This window comes from Acomys russatus, chromosome 11, assembly GCF_903995435.1.
Source record: "Acomys russatus chromosome 11, mAcoRus1.1, whole genome shotgun sequence".
In the NCBI taxonomy this organism is placed as follows: Eukaryota; Metazoa; Chordata; class Mammalia; order Rodentia; family Muridae; genus Acomys; species Acomys russatus.
In genome coordinates, this window is record NC_067147.1 from 3,519,788 (window position 1) to 3,538,000 (window position 18,213).

General features: G+C 42.7%; 1 protein-coding gene across 1 annotated transcript in view; it reads right to left on the reverse strand.

Moving 5' to 3' along the window:
• Positions 1-2,248: 2,248 nt before the first annotated feature.
• The window catches only part of Slc9a4 (solute carrier family 9 member A4), a 46,859-nt gene continuing 30,894 nt past the window's right edge, over positions 2,249-18,213 (reverse strand). Inside the window, exons 9-12 of the mRNA XM_051152742.1 lie at positions 12,091-12,187; positions 7,245-7,376; positions 6,367-6,454; positions 2,249-2,988 (exon numbers count right to left, since the gene is read on the reverse strand). Coding sequence (XP_051008699.1) covers positions 2,633-2,988; positions 6,367-6,454; positions 7,245-7,376; positions 12,091-12,187 — 673 coding nt within the window. The 3' untranslated portion in view covers positions 2,249-2,632. The remainder of the gene's footprint in view (positions 2,989-6,366; positions 6,455-7,244; positions 7,377-12,090; positions 12,188-18,213) is intronic.

Genomic DNA, 18,213 nt, shown 5'->3' on the forward strand with positions numbered 1-18,213 from the left:
TTTCCAGAAAAAAGCAGTTCTCGTGTTTTTAAGTACTGTTAATAATATAGTATCACACTTGGTCTATCTACTATTATAGCTAATCTCTTATTGTGCCTATTTTATGGATTAAACATTATTACATCCATGTTTATGCAGAAAGAATTCTTAGTGTTTAGGTTTGAGGAATACACTGAGGATCCCAGACGCAACCCCTGTAGGAAAGAGAGACAACTCCACCAAGTAAAGTTGGACAGGCATGCACTATAGCCGTGAGCACTGTCTTCTTATCCTCAGTGGTAAGCCAAGCCAGAGAAAATGGTTTCCGGTCGGCAAGCCTGGATGCCCTGCCTCTTCACTGTTCTAAGCTTGCATTCAGCCTATAGGATGTGGTCCTTTGTGTAGCAGTCAGTTTTCTTAACAGCTTCCATCATTACATCTCTCTAAATCTTAGCATCCCTCTTTTGAACGGCATCAGTGTCTGGGAGAAATCTGGAAGAGTCTGATGGGTTCCTGCAATTCCTGGACATGGCCACCTGCTCTGGGAAGGAGCCCTTGCTACATTGATATTAATTTCTATGTAGATGAAGGCTGAAAAGGAAGGTGGCACCTTCGGCCTCTGAAGAAGAGGTTGCACACACAGCTTTGCACCAGTGCAGTCTGGTGATCACTCTCAGCCTCTGTACCTCCAGCTGCCAAGCCAAGACTCTGAGTGACCACCTCTCTGAGAAGCATAAAGGCCTTTCTTTCTTTGATCACTGCTTCCCCTAGTTTTAGTGTGCTTTCTCCCCCGGAGCTTAGTATATTCACTTGGTTTTTACTAAAATAAATATATTATATGGTTTAGAAAATACAGGCTATTTCAGATTCTGTAGAACAAAGAACACTGGGATTCTTTGATATTTATTTCTACTCCTACCACAGGAACCTGGGTGAAAATCACTCATGCAGTGCGAGTGAGTCTGTAGCAAAGTCATATGATCATTGCTGATGTCAATAGGCCTTACCAGAGGACAAGTCTTTTTCTCTGAAGGGAAAGCAGATCCTATGTTTTTTCAGGTCATTTTCATGACATTGTTTTGACACCTAGAAAGTAGTAATGTCTGATAACAAGGTCATCTCTAATACCCCTTCCAGCTCAAAAATGTTGTCTTTTGTTCCACATTTATGCACATTCTTCCATGTAGAAGACACACGGCAACAAATGAAAGGAAAATTGGTAAAACACACAATCATAATAAAAAGGAAGAAAATGAGGGGACAGTTAGAACTGATAAACGGACAAAAAGTGAGTGATCAAGCTATCCTTCCTTGTCCTTTGGGCCACAGAACTAATCACATGTGTCCATAGGACAAGAGACATCCCCCTGGCTGACCTGAAGGAGCAAGCGGCCCCCCTAGAGCTTAAGAGAGTCAAGGGGGTTCTTAGTAACAGGGAACATTTTGGGTGCCTCTAAACATGTGCTTGATTAAATCAAATGGCCATGGTGAAGACAGATAGAGCGGTAATGGCAAAAAGGCATTTATTGAATTGATTATCCTAGATCTAGCTATCTGGCACGGTAGGTAACATTTCAGAAGTGCTTATTCACTTACAAGTGCCCAGACAGAAGGGAGAGAAAGCATAAGAAAGGAGGAAGAGAGATAAAGAGTGGTTGGTAAAACTGGCAAGCATGTGAAGTTCAAAGTCAGGCTTGGAATAATCACAATTGAAAACCCAAGTGAAGAACAGTTATTAAACTCCAGAGCAAAACTTTGCAAACTACAAATACACAACAGATAAATACTATTATTTGTATCATTGCTATTAAACTCAGATTCTTATGTTTCTAACATTTATTTTAAATTAACACTCCAGTTACAAAAATAGCATATAAATTAATTGTTCAGATTAACCCCTATACTGTAGATCACATCTATCAATGTCACTAATTAAATATAACAATGTTGCAACAAGTTTTACCTCTCTATTGAGGTATATTATTATGTCTTTGAAAATAGAGGAATTCATTTAAAAAAATTAATGCAAAATGATTTCAATTTTCAAGGTGGCCATCAAGCCATGAGTTCTTTGTCAAGGTGTCTTGGTCTGAAAACACAAGGGGCTGAGCCAAATGACTTCAAAGACCCCTATCATTTCTAATTGGTTATAAATTGCATACACATAGAGCTTATAGGAATTACTGACCAATCACGTGCAGTTCTGGGCATGTGACATAAATCAGATGGTTATACTATAAAGTTCCTGTGAGTTCTGAATGGTTAATTCTTTGTTCTTTGGTTCTTTTTTCAGCAGTGAGATTTTCTTATGGCTTCCATTATTGCATATATACAAATCCCAGCACTTTTCTTGACATCTGGGAAAAAAACAGAGGAGCCAGATGGACTCCTGTAAGCCTTAGAGATGACTGTTTATTCTGAGGAGGAGTGAGGTTCTGTGGCACATAGGAAATTCGCCTACAAAGGCACAAGACAAGAGTGTGGCTCAGCCTTCAAGTTCACTGTGAAAAGTCATCCTGCTTTTATGGACAGGTGTCCAGAAGTTTAAAAAAATGCAAACTCAATAACTTTGTTCTCAACTATGAGAATTTTCATTTTGTGAAATAGGAAGAGGAACTCTGGAATGACACAGCAGCCATCTGAGAATGGAGAACTATTTTCTGTGGAGCAAGGGACTGTGGGATTTGTAGTGCTCTCTGCTGTGTCTGTGCTCAGGTGCCCATCTGGATCCACTTGCTGAGGTCTCTTCCTCTGTCTGCTCTCCAGATTCATATTCCTCATCTACAGCATAGAAGAGCGGCTTGGGCCGGATGGCATCCATCCCACGCCACCCAACATGTTCCTCCCAGCTGCTGTTGCTTCGGTAGCTGAAGCTAAGTGCCTTCTCTCCTCTGTGTAGCCTCTTCATCGGGATCATTGCCTGGGTCAGTCGCTTTTCCTGAAGGGACCCTGCTCGAGAATGAGCACTGTACATCAGGGGCCGGAATCCTGGATCAATACCATCATCATCTAAGAAGACATCATGACAAGAGTAGAAAGAACACTTGAAATCAGAGTTAAGACTTCATGCCCAGATGGCAAGAACACTGTATACCGCAGCTCCTGACTTCCCCTTTCAACATCACAACCCCAGCCAACTGGGAGGGCAGAGCTGTAAGTTTGGTGTTACAAATAAGTAGGGTTGCATGGACACTTGTGCATTTATCCAGTCTTCTCTAGATGAGGAGCCCAGTATCTTTTCACAGTTATGAACTAGTAATAGCATAAAACATTCACTACAAAAATGTTTGGCTTCTACAAGGCAAATGTTATACTAAAGTTTCTGTCAAAGTGGTTGGTCTTCACTCTGCTCCTATTTTGTTGAGACAAAGTCTCATCCTGTTGCACAGGATGGCCTTGGGCTTACAGTGACTCTCTTGTGCTCCCGGTTTGATGCTTACTCAGTAGCTGCCTAAAGCTTTACATCCAACTTTCACTGCTCTGACTCAGGAATGTAATATTGAAGAAACAGAGATGGGAGGGGCATGGAGCCAAAAGAGATCCAAGGCTGTGACAGCTGCTTCTTGTCAATGGTGTAGACGATGAACAGATGGCAGTGGTAACTATGACATGATAAGGCCGAGAACATGACCTCATGGGGAAGTGACTACAATGCCTGCCTCTGTGATGGATAAAATGTCTGTGAATTCCATGGTGGTTTTAGAGACCTGCATACTCTCCAAAGGCTCCTTTGTCTTTGGGGTTCATTTTGTATTACAATTATGGGAATCACCATCTTAAAATCCCTTGTATGTGCAAGGCAGCTTTAAACCCATGGAACTAGTAAATATGAAAAAAGCTCTTGGTAGATTGGTGGTGACAAACTCATGCTGCTATTGAGCTGTACTTGGAAATGAGTGAGATGATTGGGAAGTTAGAATGGATAGAAACCTGGAAATTAGCTCAGAACAGGACATCATATAGGTGGTTAGTAACATACATGTGATATGTACAGCTGTCTTCTGCATCTAAGTAGACACAAAAGAAAGAAAGAAAGAAAGAAAGAAAGAAAGAAAGAAAGAAAGAAAGAGGGAAGGAAGGAAAGAAGAAGGAAGGGAGGAGGAGAAGAAGAAGAGGAAAAAGAAGAAGAAGAAGAAGAAGAAGAAGAAGAAGAAAGGAAGGAAGAAAGGAAGAGTCACAGAGATTAAGATCTTATTCCAACTCTAGATTAATTCATGAGAAGCTGACATTTTGGAGAGTCCTTGTCCTTTCCAGGACCACAGTGTCAAATCTTTCTTAATGTCCCTCACCAATAACACCCAAGGCTAGCATTTTTTGCATGCCTAGTTGGCTACCAGGCCGTTCTAAAAGCCTTATGGTTCCTGCTCAAGTGTGTACTCATGTCTAGGCAATTGTAACACAGATGAAAGGCATCAATACTATCCCTTCACAGAGACAACAACAGTGAAGAGATCGATGAGTATTTCTTCCTTCCTGTATGCTCTTCATATAGTTGTCCCCCACAATAAACATCTGTTGAGCCTTAATTATTCAGTGTAATGAATTTGGAAGGTATTTAGGAGGACTGTTCTCAGCTGGTTACTGCTCTCTGAAGCAGGTTGTTATTACAAAGGACAGCTCCCTTGCCTTGTCTCCTTACCCATGTGCCTGCTCAGTATTGTCATAGACTGCTACTGTGTGATGTCATCAGTAATGCTATGACATGTCATGAGTAGATGGTGATAAGAAGCCAGGGGTCTGTAAGGAGTTAAGGAAAGGAGTGGGGGAAATATTATCAAAATATAGTATGTGGAATTTGTAGAGATGATAAAATACATTAAAGCAAGATAAGCATTAGAATTTAATCTGATGAATGCATGAATACAATTCTGGAATAAAGCTAACTTTGCAAGGTTTCCTATTTAGAGAGACCCTTTGGCTGTTTGCAATAAGGCCTTTTTACATCTGTACATCCCTTCCCCAAGAACGTGCTTTTCTGTCACCTCATGTCAGAATCCTGCAATACTGGGGATTATTCCAGAAGACAGCTGTGGTGCTTTCTTGTTCCCTATTCACATAACTGGAATATTAGTCTTGAGTTGTTAGAACAAGAAAGACATTTCAAACCTAATATTTTCCATGTCCCATGCTTTTGTCTCTCTTCCTAATTCCCTTTAATTTTGTTTGTGAAACTCCTTCATACTATCAAACGATACTAGTTGAAAGCCCTCTTCAGAAGGAAGGAATTTAGTACAAAGCTGGCATTTTCATTTTACAGAAGATGCTGTGGGAGGGCACACAGCCATAGCAAGCAATCTTAAGGATATATCTGACTTAATCTATAGACAAGGGAAAGGCACAAGATGGGTTGAAATGTAAAGAAACTGATTTTCTCTATGCAACAGACTAGTATTTTATCATTAAAAAGATAAATTCCTCTCTGTTGAGATGAGAAATCTGCCTTCTGTAGGACACTGTCAAATGAACTAGAAGATTTGGGGTTGGAGAAGAAGCAATCACTAAAGTTTGATTTTGTGTATAAGGTGGTGCTGTGGTCACATGGTTCTTTATAGAGGACTTTGGCCCTGTGAGATCAGACAGCATAGAGAGACCTGCAGAAGGATGCTAGCCAAACTGTCCCATGGTGACTGCATCCCAGTCCTCACGGAGTCTGCTCAACTCCCTTCATGCACTTTCTCTTCAGTGATTAACTGGTGTTTTACATGAACCCCGTTTTAACAACAAAAAACAAACAAAACCCCAAGCCCCTTATTTCAAGGAATAATTACTTATATTGCCTTTAACAAATTGTTTAAGGTCCTATGCCTTTAGTTTATTTGAATACTCAAAGTGATTTTTTAAAGGTTTAAATAATTATAAAATCAAATAAGTAGCATGACACATGATTATGCTGTGCTACTCTTTTCTAATAGAAATCAGTTTGATACATACTTAAAACACAGTAAATTGGGTTTTATTTGAATAATGAGCATTTTCAATGCCTGGGAATCTCACTTGGGTTAGATGCGAACCATTGAAGAACTAAATCTTAGCAATAACAGTTAAGCTCATATTTACATTGCATGGGGCTATCACAGCTGTCCTGAGCTGAGCCTTTTACATACGTATTTTTAAGGCATTAGTGACGCGATTATGACAGGGAGATTATGAGACCTGCACTCAAATGCCTGCAATTAATTAAAACAGGATAATAGCATATGACAAAATTATAATAAATCTGAATTTCTATGCCCATAAATAAAATTCTGGTGTTTATTTATAAAGGATGCCATTATCATTTGTTCTCATTCAAGTATCTATAGAATCGTTCTAATTATTCCTCTTGGCTGTAGATACTCAGCATCTGTGCCTGCTTAGAAGGAAACACAGCAGCCAAGCTTGGGTTACCTGTGAACTCAGCCGCCCTTGCCTCTCTCCCTGCTGACTGAGGATTGCCGTAGGGGAATGAGAGGTAGCGAAAGTTCTTGGTGCCTGCCTGTGGGTAACAAGCAGAAACAAGAGACGAATAAGCTTCTGTGGTGTCAATTGGCATACAGACAATAAAGGGAAGATGCAGCCCTGTGCTGGGCGGTTCCCTGAGGTCACTGGGTCACTGGCATTTAATTCCTTGTCTAAAGGAAGCAAAACACTTAGGACCTCATCTCAATATGTACCCATTCTGCCTGTCTCTGTCTCTCCTCTCTCATCTGTCTGTCTGGGCCTTTGTCTTTGTCTGTCTGTCTATCTGTCTCTCTCTGATGTTGAAAGGACCCTTGTCAGCCTTCCAGAGTTACTCTCACAGCCCCACTCAGGATCAACACTGTTTTAGATGCAGTGCCCCTCCAGGAGTCCCAATGTGATGAGCACAGTACATCTCCACCACTACAGTGTCTGGTACTCGCTGATGATGGGAAGGAGGCTTGGGATTGTAGGCAAAATCACATACTCCTGGAAGAGGTCCTGAGAGGAGTCTTGGAATGTTCAGCACTTGGCCACCTTGGGCTCTGGGCGTAGACTCAGCTCACAAGAAGTCACTGATCTACAGCGGAAAGCATCTCACCACCATGCTTCCTTCACAGACGCCCGAGGCCCCAGAGTCCCTGATGGAGGGTGGGCGTGGGGCTGCTTTCGTATGTCACCCTCTACATACTAAAAAATGGCTTTTACATCTCTCTGGTAGAAAGTGGGGTTTGAGTAAGAATTAAGTATTAAGAGTGATTTGCCCTCAGCTGATGAGGCTCGCCTGCAAGGACAGACCCAGTTATTTGATTACAGGCCCCAGATACCTGCTTTCCCCAGGGCAGACTCCGGCCTTTCCTCAGGCTCTCCCTCAAAGTGTTCTGGCGCCGGATCAGAATCTCCTTGGCCTGCTTCTCGCTTGTTTGGGCTTTGAGGTTGTATTTGTTGTAGGACAGGGTCTGTGGGAAGAGCATAGTAATAGATGGGTAAAAAATTCCAGCGTCACCTCTAACCCCAGCAGCGCCTAGAGATTGCTGGAGGAGCTAGACATAGAGCTTAGGCTCAGCTTGGCTTTCTCATGACTGAGTAAGCCTCAAGGTGTGGGAAGCTGGCTGCAGCTCTCAGGTCTGGCTCTGGCTGCGGCTGGTGAAGAAACCATTGCCCCCAAACACACACAAGGCACCCACAAACTATGGCTGCCCTGCACACACACTCTTTTCTTAGGTCATTTTTATATGCTAGGCCTTCAGATTTAATGGGTAAGAAAAAACATTAAAACTAATTTTGGAATTTCCACAAAGTTTCTGCTTTTCAATTAAAGACATTGCCCTCAACACACACACACACACACACACACACACACACACACACACACACACACACACACACACACAAAGACAGAGAGGTGGGGGGAGAAAGAGGGCGAGAGGGAAGGAGGTAAAGAGGGAGGAGGAGGGAGGGGAGCACAGAGGGGGAGGGAGAGCTTCCCAGTGAATATAGTCATAGATGAAGGAATGCAACAAGAAAGAACATCTTGACCAACTGGATCAACTGAGCTTTAAATTACTTTTCTTTCTTGCTTTGACCTCAAACCAGTGGACAGCAGTCATAGACCATGAGCCAGTATCTATCCATAAACATATGTTTAATCAAGTGGACCTTTCTGTCCCCATCGATGCTCGCTGGAAGTCCATCGGTGAATGTCTGCTTTCCTAGAGTTGGAAGTTGATACATTGTGTGTGCTGATAAACTGCAAAGCTCTGTTGGATAAGCAGCCACTGCTGCCTGCACCATCCTTATTGGTTCACGGCTTCTTTAAAAGGATAACCAATTCAGTACAAACAAACAAACAAAAAACCCTGGATATTCTATTCGGTGCTATAGAAAGCATGGCATTAAAAATGAGTAACTGTAGATTCAAGCAGATAAGCACTTTGGCTTGTCCATTCAGGGGAGATAAAGCATTAGAACCATCTGACAAGTAGAGTAGGGTACTTACTCAGGCGTGGATGGGGCAGGTTTCCTGCACTGAGGTGAGCCTGCAGCCTTAAGTAGGTTCTACCTGGGATAAATGCAGACAGACGGGGCAGGAGAACTAAGGCAGCAAATGCTACCAGCTTGAAGGAAAGGCAGGAGGGACCACAGGGAAAGAAGGCAGTGAGCTTGCTATTAGATGAGTGAACACAGCATTCAAAGACAGCGAGCATAAGCAAGGAGAGACCGTGGACCACGTGCCAGGAGTGGGGACCCGATCTTCCAGCCAGGTGTCAGCTGGGGAAACACCCTCTCAGGAACTATGCGCTGATACCCAGGGATTAAAAAGCGAAAACAGAAATACATACTTCCGTTCTCCTACTTCTTATCAAACAATGAAAACAACAAGAGCAACAACAACAACAACAAAAAGCCAATTAGGTTTTCTAGTACATAAGTGAGATGGTCAGTTTCCAGCCTAAGCAAAGAGGGCGTTTCCATCAGAGAGCTACGACAACCGTGACCTTGTGTGTTGCATTTGATTTCAGTTGACTGTGTTCTATGGAATATGTATCCAGGTCGTAGATGGGTGGTTTTCCTTATCTACTAATGAAATCAATCTTCCTAAAACAAGAAGAGGCTCTTCAGGCCACAAGAAGAGTGAGGAAGCCACACTGACTCTGCCCATCCCCCACCCCCCAGCAGCTCCTTATCCACTGATGAATCCAGTGCTCTGATAATATGGGGGCGGGGATTGTGAATACAGCTTTAAGTAAGTTTTTTTTGTCTATCTTCCTGAAAGTTGAATCTAACATAAATACATTTAGTATGTTTATTAATCTATCCCTACACACCAGCTTAGGATGCTGTTCTTTCACAATTAGACATCCAGTCTTCTATTTTGCCTGTGGAACTATTGTCCTTGTTGATTTGGCATCCACAGAGAGCCCAGAAGCTTCTACACACACCTCTGAAGGTATGTAGAAATTTTGAGACTAACAGGGCCTTGTCTGCCATCTCTGACCTCTTCTGTTTAAGCAGTGATTCTCAACCTGTGCGCAGTGACCCTTCTAGGAGACAAATGACCCTTTCACAGAGGTCATATATCAGATATCCTGCATATCAGATATTTACATTATGACTCTCACCATAGAAAAATTGCAGTTATGAAGTAGCAATGAGAATCATTTTATGGTTGAGGGTCACCAGAGCATGAGGAACTGTTTTAAAGGGTGGTGTCATTAGGAAGGTTAAGGACCACTGTCTTAGAGCCTGGACCAAGGTAAGATCTTTGATATGTTTGGCATGTGCCTCTCTGTCTCCATCGCACTGTGTTGCGGGGAGTTTTATCTGCAATCATGCCACTGAGAATCTCTGGCAATTACTCCTTCACCTCCCTGACCCATGACTCGTGGACGTACTAAGAGGAAGATATGCTCAGAGTCTGAGTGGGACCAGCGCAGTCTCATATCAACAGTAGGTACCTTAGGGTGGTCCAGAATTCCAGAATCAGACCCTACATTCTGCCTGGCCCTGCCCACAAGTGACTGCTAAGCCCCCAAACAGACTATTCTAAAACGTGCACAGTGATAAATGCATTCAGTCATACATCCTGCACCTACTACCCAGACATGTGGACAATAGATGGCTTCTACACACTCTGTGTCACTCCTTCACACTATACACTGTCCACTGTAAGCAGTGTAAGCATATTCAATTGTTGAGGGTAGCACTTCTAGGAGATTTTCCTTTGAAAGAGTAGATGACTTTCATAAACCTAGAAATGCTACAGGTAGTGTTGTTAGAGGTTTTGCTTGTTTATTTGGTTGGTTTGTTTATTTGTTTTGTTTTGCTAACTTGACACAAACTGGAGACATCTGGAAAAAGGAAAACCTAACTGAGGGTCTGCCTTCATGATGTTGTCTGCAATAAAGTGTTTCAGGACACTTCCTTGGTTAATAGTTGATGTGAGAGGGCCACCCCACAGTGGGCCGTGCCATCCCTGAATGGGTAGCCCTGGGTGGTATAAGAAGCTTGGAAGGTCACCCCTTCATAGTGCCTGCCTCTCCTCCTGCCTGACATCAGACCATTCTGACATTCCTCAATGATGAGGATTGTGATTGGGAAGTGTAAGTCAAATAAACTCGTTCCTCCCACGTTGCTTTTCATCAGTAGTGTTTATCAATCGAGAATAATAGGGAAGGGGATTGGTGAGTTCTAGTTCAAAGATGAAAGGTGGAGGCAAAAAGGTACCTGCAGCCTAGCCTACACCCTGTTCACTAATCCTGTTCCAGTATGATTCTGCTTGATCCTTAGCAATTAACCCCTTAATTTGAAAATGGCCAATATACTCAAATTTGGAAAAACAAGGAAGGAAAGGAAAGGAGATGCTTTATAGCTTAGAAGAGAGAATTCTGAAAACCAGACAAAAGAAAAAAGTGGCTATCTGCCTCTTCCCCATCAATCATTAATCAACCAAGGTCTCTGCTCTCCAGATGCCTATAGTCTGTGCTGAGCTGACAAAAACATAACCACACACCTGTCTTTCTTCTGTATCTGAGGACTAAAAAAATAACGTGGGCAATGGACCATTTCAGAACTTCGACCTCCTTCCCTGTATCATTAAGATGAGAAAACACTGGGTACCTGGTACTCTGTGGGCCTGACTCTCCCTGAGCTAGTTATTCTTCATACCAGGAAGTTCTTATCTACCCAGTGAAGGTGGAATGTGATAGTCTTGCTTGTACAGTTTCACTTGGAATGGTCTGAAAGCCATGGAATTTACGCTAAGAGCGCTGTCACAGAGCTAGCCTGTACCCTTCAGTCTCTTATGATACAAGCTCCTTAGGCATAAGCCTTCCTGACACACAACTGCACAGTCCACTGACCTTCACGGGCTGTGAAAGTATGGAGTCTTAGAAAGAACACTGGATAGGTGCTAAGCAGACAACTCTTATAACCATGAATAAATCTGATCACCAAGCTGCCAGCCCCAACATCATTTGGTTGGAAATGAACAGCTTATCTGGTTTCTTAGTCCCATCAAAACCATTATCCTATGGCATTTCCAAAAACTTAAAACCCTCACAAGAGTCATACTTAATCATAGCCAAGAAATAGGATGGACAAATGAGTCATCAACTTGACAAGGTTTCTGCAGGGATGACAATGAATTAACTGTCAATAACGCAGAGTCTCTGAAAGATCCTCTGCTAAAGGCTAATGAGTCCAGACCAATTCCAGACCACAGCACCAAGATGCCAGTGCTTGTATACAGTCCAGCTTTTGATATCATAGCATCAAGATTCTGACCCAATACGTGCTGTTTGCCAACTTTCAGCACAGTCAACCTCACTGGACAGCTGGATGACCATCAGAATCTTGGTGCCATGTTCTTCCTAAACTACAGGAGGATGGCTGCAGGTCTTCCCTTGAGAACAGGGAAACCATGGGTTCTGAAAGCTTTGGCTGCAGGGCTGGGGTAGCCTGACCCCTAGAGCCAGCAATTGGGTTTGCATCTACACTTAGGCCACTGGTGCCAACTTAGCAGCTGACAATTAGCTTTCTGTTTTCCAAATCCAGCAAAAAAGGCTACTTTAGGGAGACAGTGTGAACAAGACCAGGCTCCTGAAGACGTAGTAAGGGCAGAGCAAGGCAGGGCAGAGCAAGGCAGGGGGCAGCACAGAGGGCCACACGTACTCTTTGTCGAACTTGGTACATGTTCCTTGTCAGAATGTTTCGCATGGACTCCACATCTTCCGGGGAAAGCCGCTTGATGCCCTGTGCCCTCTCAGGCCTGGAAACGACATTGGAGAAAAGCCATTATTTATCTGTCTGGGCAAGAAGTGCCATGAAGAAACCGTGCCTTGCCCTGTCCTGGATGAATTCGTAAATCCCAGGATCATATTTGTGCACATCAATTAAATCCAAACAAATGTTTTGGCTGAAAGATTTAAAAATATTGCCCCATTGTGGTCTCCAGATGTTTATTGCTGTAGTCCGTTTTTAAGAGGATTTAAGGCCATGAGCACCAAACAACCTATGAAATACAACCAAAATCAATTATTATGAAATGATGCCATAAAATGTGATCCTAATCTTATACTGTTAAATTTAATAGTAGTAAAAACACTTAATCAGAGGTTTGGGTGTTTCGTGTGTGTGTGTGTGTGTGTGTGTGTGTGTGTGTGTGTGTGTGTGTGTGTGGTTTTTTGTTTTTTGTTTTTTGTTTTTTTTCTGTTTCTATGCTCAGTTTCATGTGCACAGACGACAAACAGCTCAGAGACCAACACTGTCCACAGCACTGAATTTTAAGCCTCACCAGTGTGCTGGGCTACAGGTTTACATCAGTAAAGTTTCCTGGGGGATTGTGCAGGTGGGGGGTCCGGGGACAGCTAGCTTGAAATGACCTAGAATCACCTGAGAAGAGAGTGTTAGTGATGGGTGGCCTAGGTCAGGCTGACTGTAGACAGGTCTGTGGAAGGTTGTCATGGCTTCCCTTACTGATATATGAGGACCTAGAACTCATGTGCCAGCACCATTCCCTGGTCCAGGGCCCCGGACCGTGTGTAAGAGTAGACTGAGATAGCTGAGCACTGAGTATACGATGCATTCCTTCTCTCTCAGCTAACTTGACTGACACACACCTCGTTGTTCCACGTTTCTGCCTTGACTTCGATTGACTGATTGTCTGTCATCCAGAATGATGAGCTAAACAAACACCTTCTGCCTACACTGCTTTGTATCAGGGTATTTTTTTTTTTATCACATCAACAGTGACAAAACCAGGAAGGGGCCACTTTTTTGGTTAAGGAACAGTTAAGAAAGAGGAATCACATTTTACAAATAGAATTAAACTATTCGTGCCATGAAGGTCAATCCAGCTGAGGTACTGGGCATTCTGAGACTTTAAAACGTAGCAACAGGGCCAGATTAGCAGTCAATGCCCAATTGTCCTCTGGAATTTCAAATCTAAGACATAGTTATGAAAAAAAAAACCTCAAATGACAGCTGTATTTGATTACAATCTAGTATCAGTAATTGAGAAACCCTTTTTATTACACTGGAAGTATACATTCATTCTAGAGCATAGGCATCTTTTTTAAAAAAGGAATGGAAGTTGAATCCTTGTTTTACATAGCCACCTTCCTAAGACCCTGCTGCAGCCCATGTGGGCTTTTCTTTACTCATCTCTGCTCCTCTCTGCGAAGTCTAAAGGCACCGATGACTTTCATATCTCCTCCCCATTTGGTCAGGACAATTAGACAAAGGATAAATCATTAATTTCAATCCAGGCTAATTTAAGTTCTTTCCCCCAAACCTTGGAGCCATTTAACAATAAGGGGGTTTGGGTGTAATGAGCAATTGATAAAATAAAGTGCTTTTATATGGGGTTATCATGGTACGCAAGAGCTTTATTTAGCAATTGCTATCTGAAGAATGACTGGAACTTGGGTACCATCCTTGGTGATCTAAACTATATAAGTGTAACTGTATAAATGCCCCCAAGTAAAATTTATTCTGACTTAGGTAGAGCTGCTCACACAATCTGAACACATTCCGTCATTATGGGTGTGTGTGTCTGTGTGCGTGTGTGTGTGTGTGTGTGTGTGTGTGTGTGTGTGTGTGTGTGTGTATAATGGGTTACTAAACAGAAACACCAGCTAGTCAAATATGTCTATGTTCTACATTCATATAAAATAAATAGAAAAAAAAAACCACTGATAAAGGAAATTGCAAGTGAAACTTGATACAGCAGTAGATCTGCTTTGGCATTTTCCCCAGTTTCTAATTGACCACTCCAGGAAGTATCAGGCTTAATTAAAGTCGTTTGGGTTGCTGGACAAAGTGAGTAAAATGGGACCCTCAAAGCTGCACCCCTTCCTGACTCACACCAAGAAGAGGCAGCTACAATTATACAAAAGTGCTGGTTAAATCGAACCAGGTGATGCCTGCCATTGTCTTAATGCCATTTCATGAACACAGCTGTCCCTGGAATACTCACATCACAGGTGCAAGAAAGACACAACGCATAGAAAACAGTGTTACCGGGATCTTTAGGATCAGAGATTTCGTCCCTGGAACATTAATTTATTGTAGGTAAAGGGGATCTCTGTTGCTGATATAAAGCAAGAAAATCTAAATCCAAGAGCATTTGAATACAAGGTTCACATTTCTCAAGACATTTTTCCTTCTTCCTTCCTTTATTCCTTTCATGAGCATGAGATACTAAATAATGTAAATAGACTTTAACTTAACTATGAAACCTAACAACATTACATTCACACCACAGTAAGAATGTCCAAAGCTCCACCACTGCCCCAATTCACTGAAAAGAACACATCTCCCAATAGGCCAGCCATGAAGCATGATTAGAGCAGGAGGGATGACTGGCAGTCCTTCCCAATTGCAGGTAGTATTCCTCACCAGTCACTCTGCATGGCTGCATGCAGGTCCCTCATCGATTACTCTGTCTGCATGGCTGCATGCAGGTCCCTCATCGATTACTCTGTCTGCATGCTGCATGCAGGTCCCTCATCGATTACTCTGTCTGCATGCTGCATGCATGGTTCCTCACCAGTTACTCTGTCTGCATGGCTGCATGCATGGCTTTTCATCAGTTTCTCTGCATGTCTGCATGCAGGGCTTTTCATCAGTTATTCTGCATGGCTGCATGCATGCTTCCTCACCAGTTACTCTGTCCACATGGCTGCATGCATGCTTCCTCACCAGTTACTCTGTCCGCATGGCTGCATGCATGCTTCCTCACCAGTTACTCTGTCCACATGGCTGCATGCATGCTTCCTCACCAGTTACTCTGTCCGCATGGCTGCATGCATGCTTCCTCACCAGTTACTCTGTCCTCATGGCTGCATGCATGCTTCCTCACCAGTTACTCTGTCCGCGTGGCTGTCTTGCATCATTTTCAAAGGCCACTTCAATATCCAGCTCTAGCATGACTGAAGTGTGTCTTACATTGTACACAACATTTGATCATGGAATTTACCTCAGCAACTTACATCACATAGTTGCCTGTCAGAATGCTGATATGAGAACTTAATGCCATCAATATGACATTGATTAAAAGAGTTCTAAATCTACAATGATTTTACCTAATTATTAAAAAGTCAACAGACAAGAGACAATACTACTTTTTCAGGAGACCTGAATTAAGCTCCCCTCACTCACATCTGCTCCAAGGGGATCACTCCACTGGTCTCCATGGGCACTGCCCACACACAGACACTCACACATACATAATTCAAAAAGAAAAAGGACACAACATGCTCAAGCTCTTGAGAGTTTAGAAATAAAATAACTTGAGATTATAAAGTTATATCTAGCTACCCAATAAGCTATGGTTGTGTTAACACATATTCATCTCTATATATTCATCTCTATAAAATTAATCTATATATCTGAGATAATGTTTCGTGTAGCTCAGGATGGCTTTGAACTTCTGCACTTCCTGCCTCCGCTTTCCAAGTGCTGGGGTTACAGGCTACAGCACCACACCCAGTTTATGTGGTGCTGGGAATCTAACTCAGGGCCTCATGCATGTTAGGCAGGAAGTATAGCAACTGAGCTACATCTTCACCCCTAATCAAATTGTGAAAAGGAAACTATTATCTATCTATTGTGTATGTGTGGATAAGTGTGTTGGTGCACAAAGCACACATTAGAGGTCAGGAGACAATGTGTAATGGTGGACTGTCTCCTTTTACCTTGTGGGTCTGGAGACTCAAACTCAAGTTGCCAGGCCTGGCAGCAAGCAGCCTTCCCCACTGAGTCGTCGTGCAAGCCCAGAAGCTTCAGCAGTTGGCACTTGGACTCACTGTCACTTTATAATCTCTACCAGTTTGCTAGCCCTGTGTGAGATAAATAGCTCTTTATGTGAAATAACAATAGAAGTGAATATTCCAGCTCTCCCATAGGACAGTTTGGGGATTCAAATAAGCACTTTTATGAAATATCACGGCGTGATGAAAGCAATGGAATTCCACAGAACCAAGTGCCTCCAAGCTGCAACAGGCTTCTCCTGAAGGTCTCAGAACTTAGGACTTAAACTGTTGTATGTCATTTGCTTAAACTCATAATGCAAAATTATACCTGCATTGGCTGTTGTCATCTCATGTGGAATACTAAGAGGCGGCTGAGTATACAGTTCTCTTTCCTATTATTGTATGAAGGTTTGGCTTGCACTTTGTTTGTTTTGTTTTGTTTTAGAAATTGGCTGCTTTGATCTTAAGAGAGGAATTCCTTTTTTCTTGGTGTCCTACAGATTTCTAGTGAGATCAAATAAACGTAAGTTAAATACTAAAATTGTGTTAACCATCAACTTTAACAAAAACTGTTCTCATTCCAGTTCACTTACTTGATTGGGCTTTGTGAGGTGGAAAAGCTCTTCCCTGTAAGACTCTCAGGAATCTGAAGTCAGAGGCTGAAGAGCTAATTGACTCCAAGTGAGGAGGGAACAGTGCCAAACAAAACTGGTTTAAAAACTGCCTTGTGGTCAGAACTGAAACAGTTGCTTATGGCTAATACATTGTGATGTTATACAGAAGTTCAGAATATGTTTTAGCCCAATAGACTGAAACAGAGATTAGATTCTAGTCTGAGATAAGATGTAAGCACCCTTACATTCCTAGACTGAGTGCTCACCTAAGTAGGAAGCAAACTGACTGAGGACGTCTCTGGGGACTTGGACTGTCTGGAACTGTCCAGTCTTCCTCTGCCTCTGCATTGAGTACAGTTCATCCTTTGATGAGCAGGGCACAGAGCAGGAGGTCACGTGAGACACACTGCTCCCATGGTCACATCGATTTCTATTCTTTGCTATGCTGCACTGTGTGATCTCTTCTGTTAATGGCATCTCTTGTCCATGTCTGGGGTCGGGCAGCCAGAAACATGGCTCAAAAGTAAGTGGGGGGAGGGGGGTGGGATTTGATTATGGATAAAATAGCAACATATTGAATGGAAACAGAATTAACATTCCTGGGTTTTCCAGTCCCTCCTGGCTCCACTGTGGCTCTGGACAGCATTGCCAGTAAATATTTGTTAGAACATTCCCATTTTAGTATCAGGCGTCTCCTTTTAGTTACATAATGGGCAGCACAAAACAAGCAAACAAGCCACAAAAAACAATCCTACAGATAAATAAGCCCAAAAGGTGTCTGTTTCAACTGTGGAGCCTGTGGGGACAGTTGTTTACATCTTTCCTGGGTCATGTGAGAAGACACTGGTGTTTCTGATTCATTAGCAGGTGAGATGGGAAGGTGTCACCTGTGAAATAACACTCAGGTAGTTTGTGACACTCTTATTGGTACCTATTCTTAGCTCTGTTCTCAATTCACTTCCCGGATGTGAGGATGTAATTGAAGCTCATGATCGAGTGTCATTAGCTGAAGAAGATGACAGGACAGACTGAGGGGCTGGTGTGCCACTTCCCTAAATGTATTCTGTGATCAATGTTTGTAACCCATAAGCCACTGCTTAGAGAAAGCTGGACATCTTTGGGAGTTAAATCTGGAAATACTGAGGGAGCGTTTGTGAAATGTCAGAGAATTAAAACAGATTTTAAAAATATCCACCCAGCTCTGGGGACCATTGGTTAGCAGATGGCAGAAGACACACACCAAATAAAGTCTCTGCCTGTGCCTGCCTCCACATCAATTCCTCATCGTCTTCTTTTCACCTGGAAGCCAGCCAGCCAGCACTGGGTCCCAGTCTAAGTTGGTCTCACGGATTCAAGACAGATCTTACAGTGTCACATGACTCTCTCTGCTGCTGTCACCTCTTCAGCTTTAAAGAGCCATAAGTTAC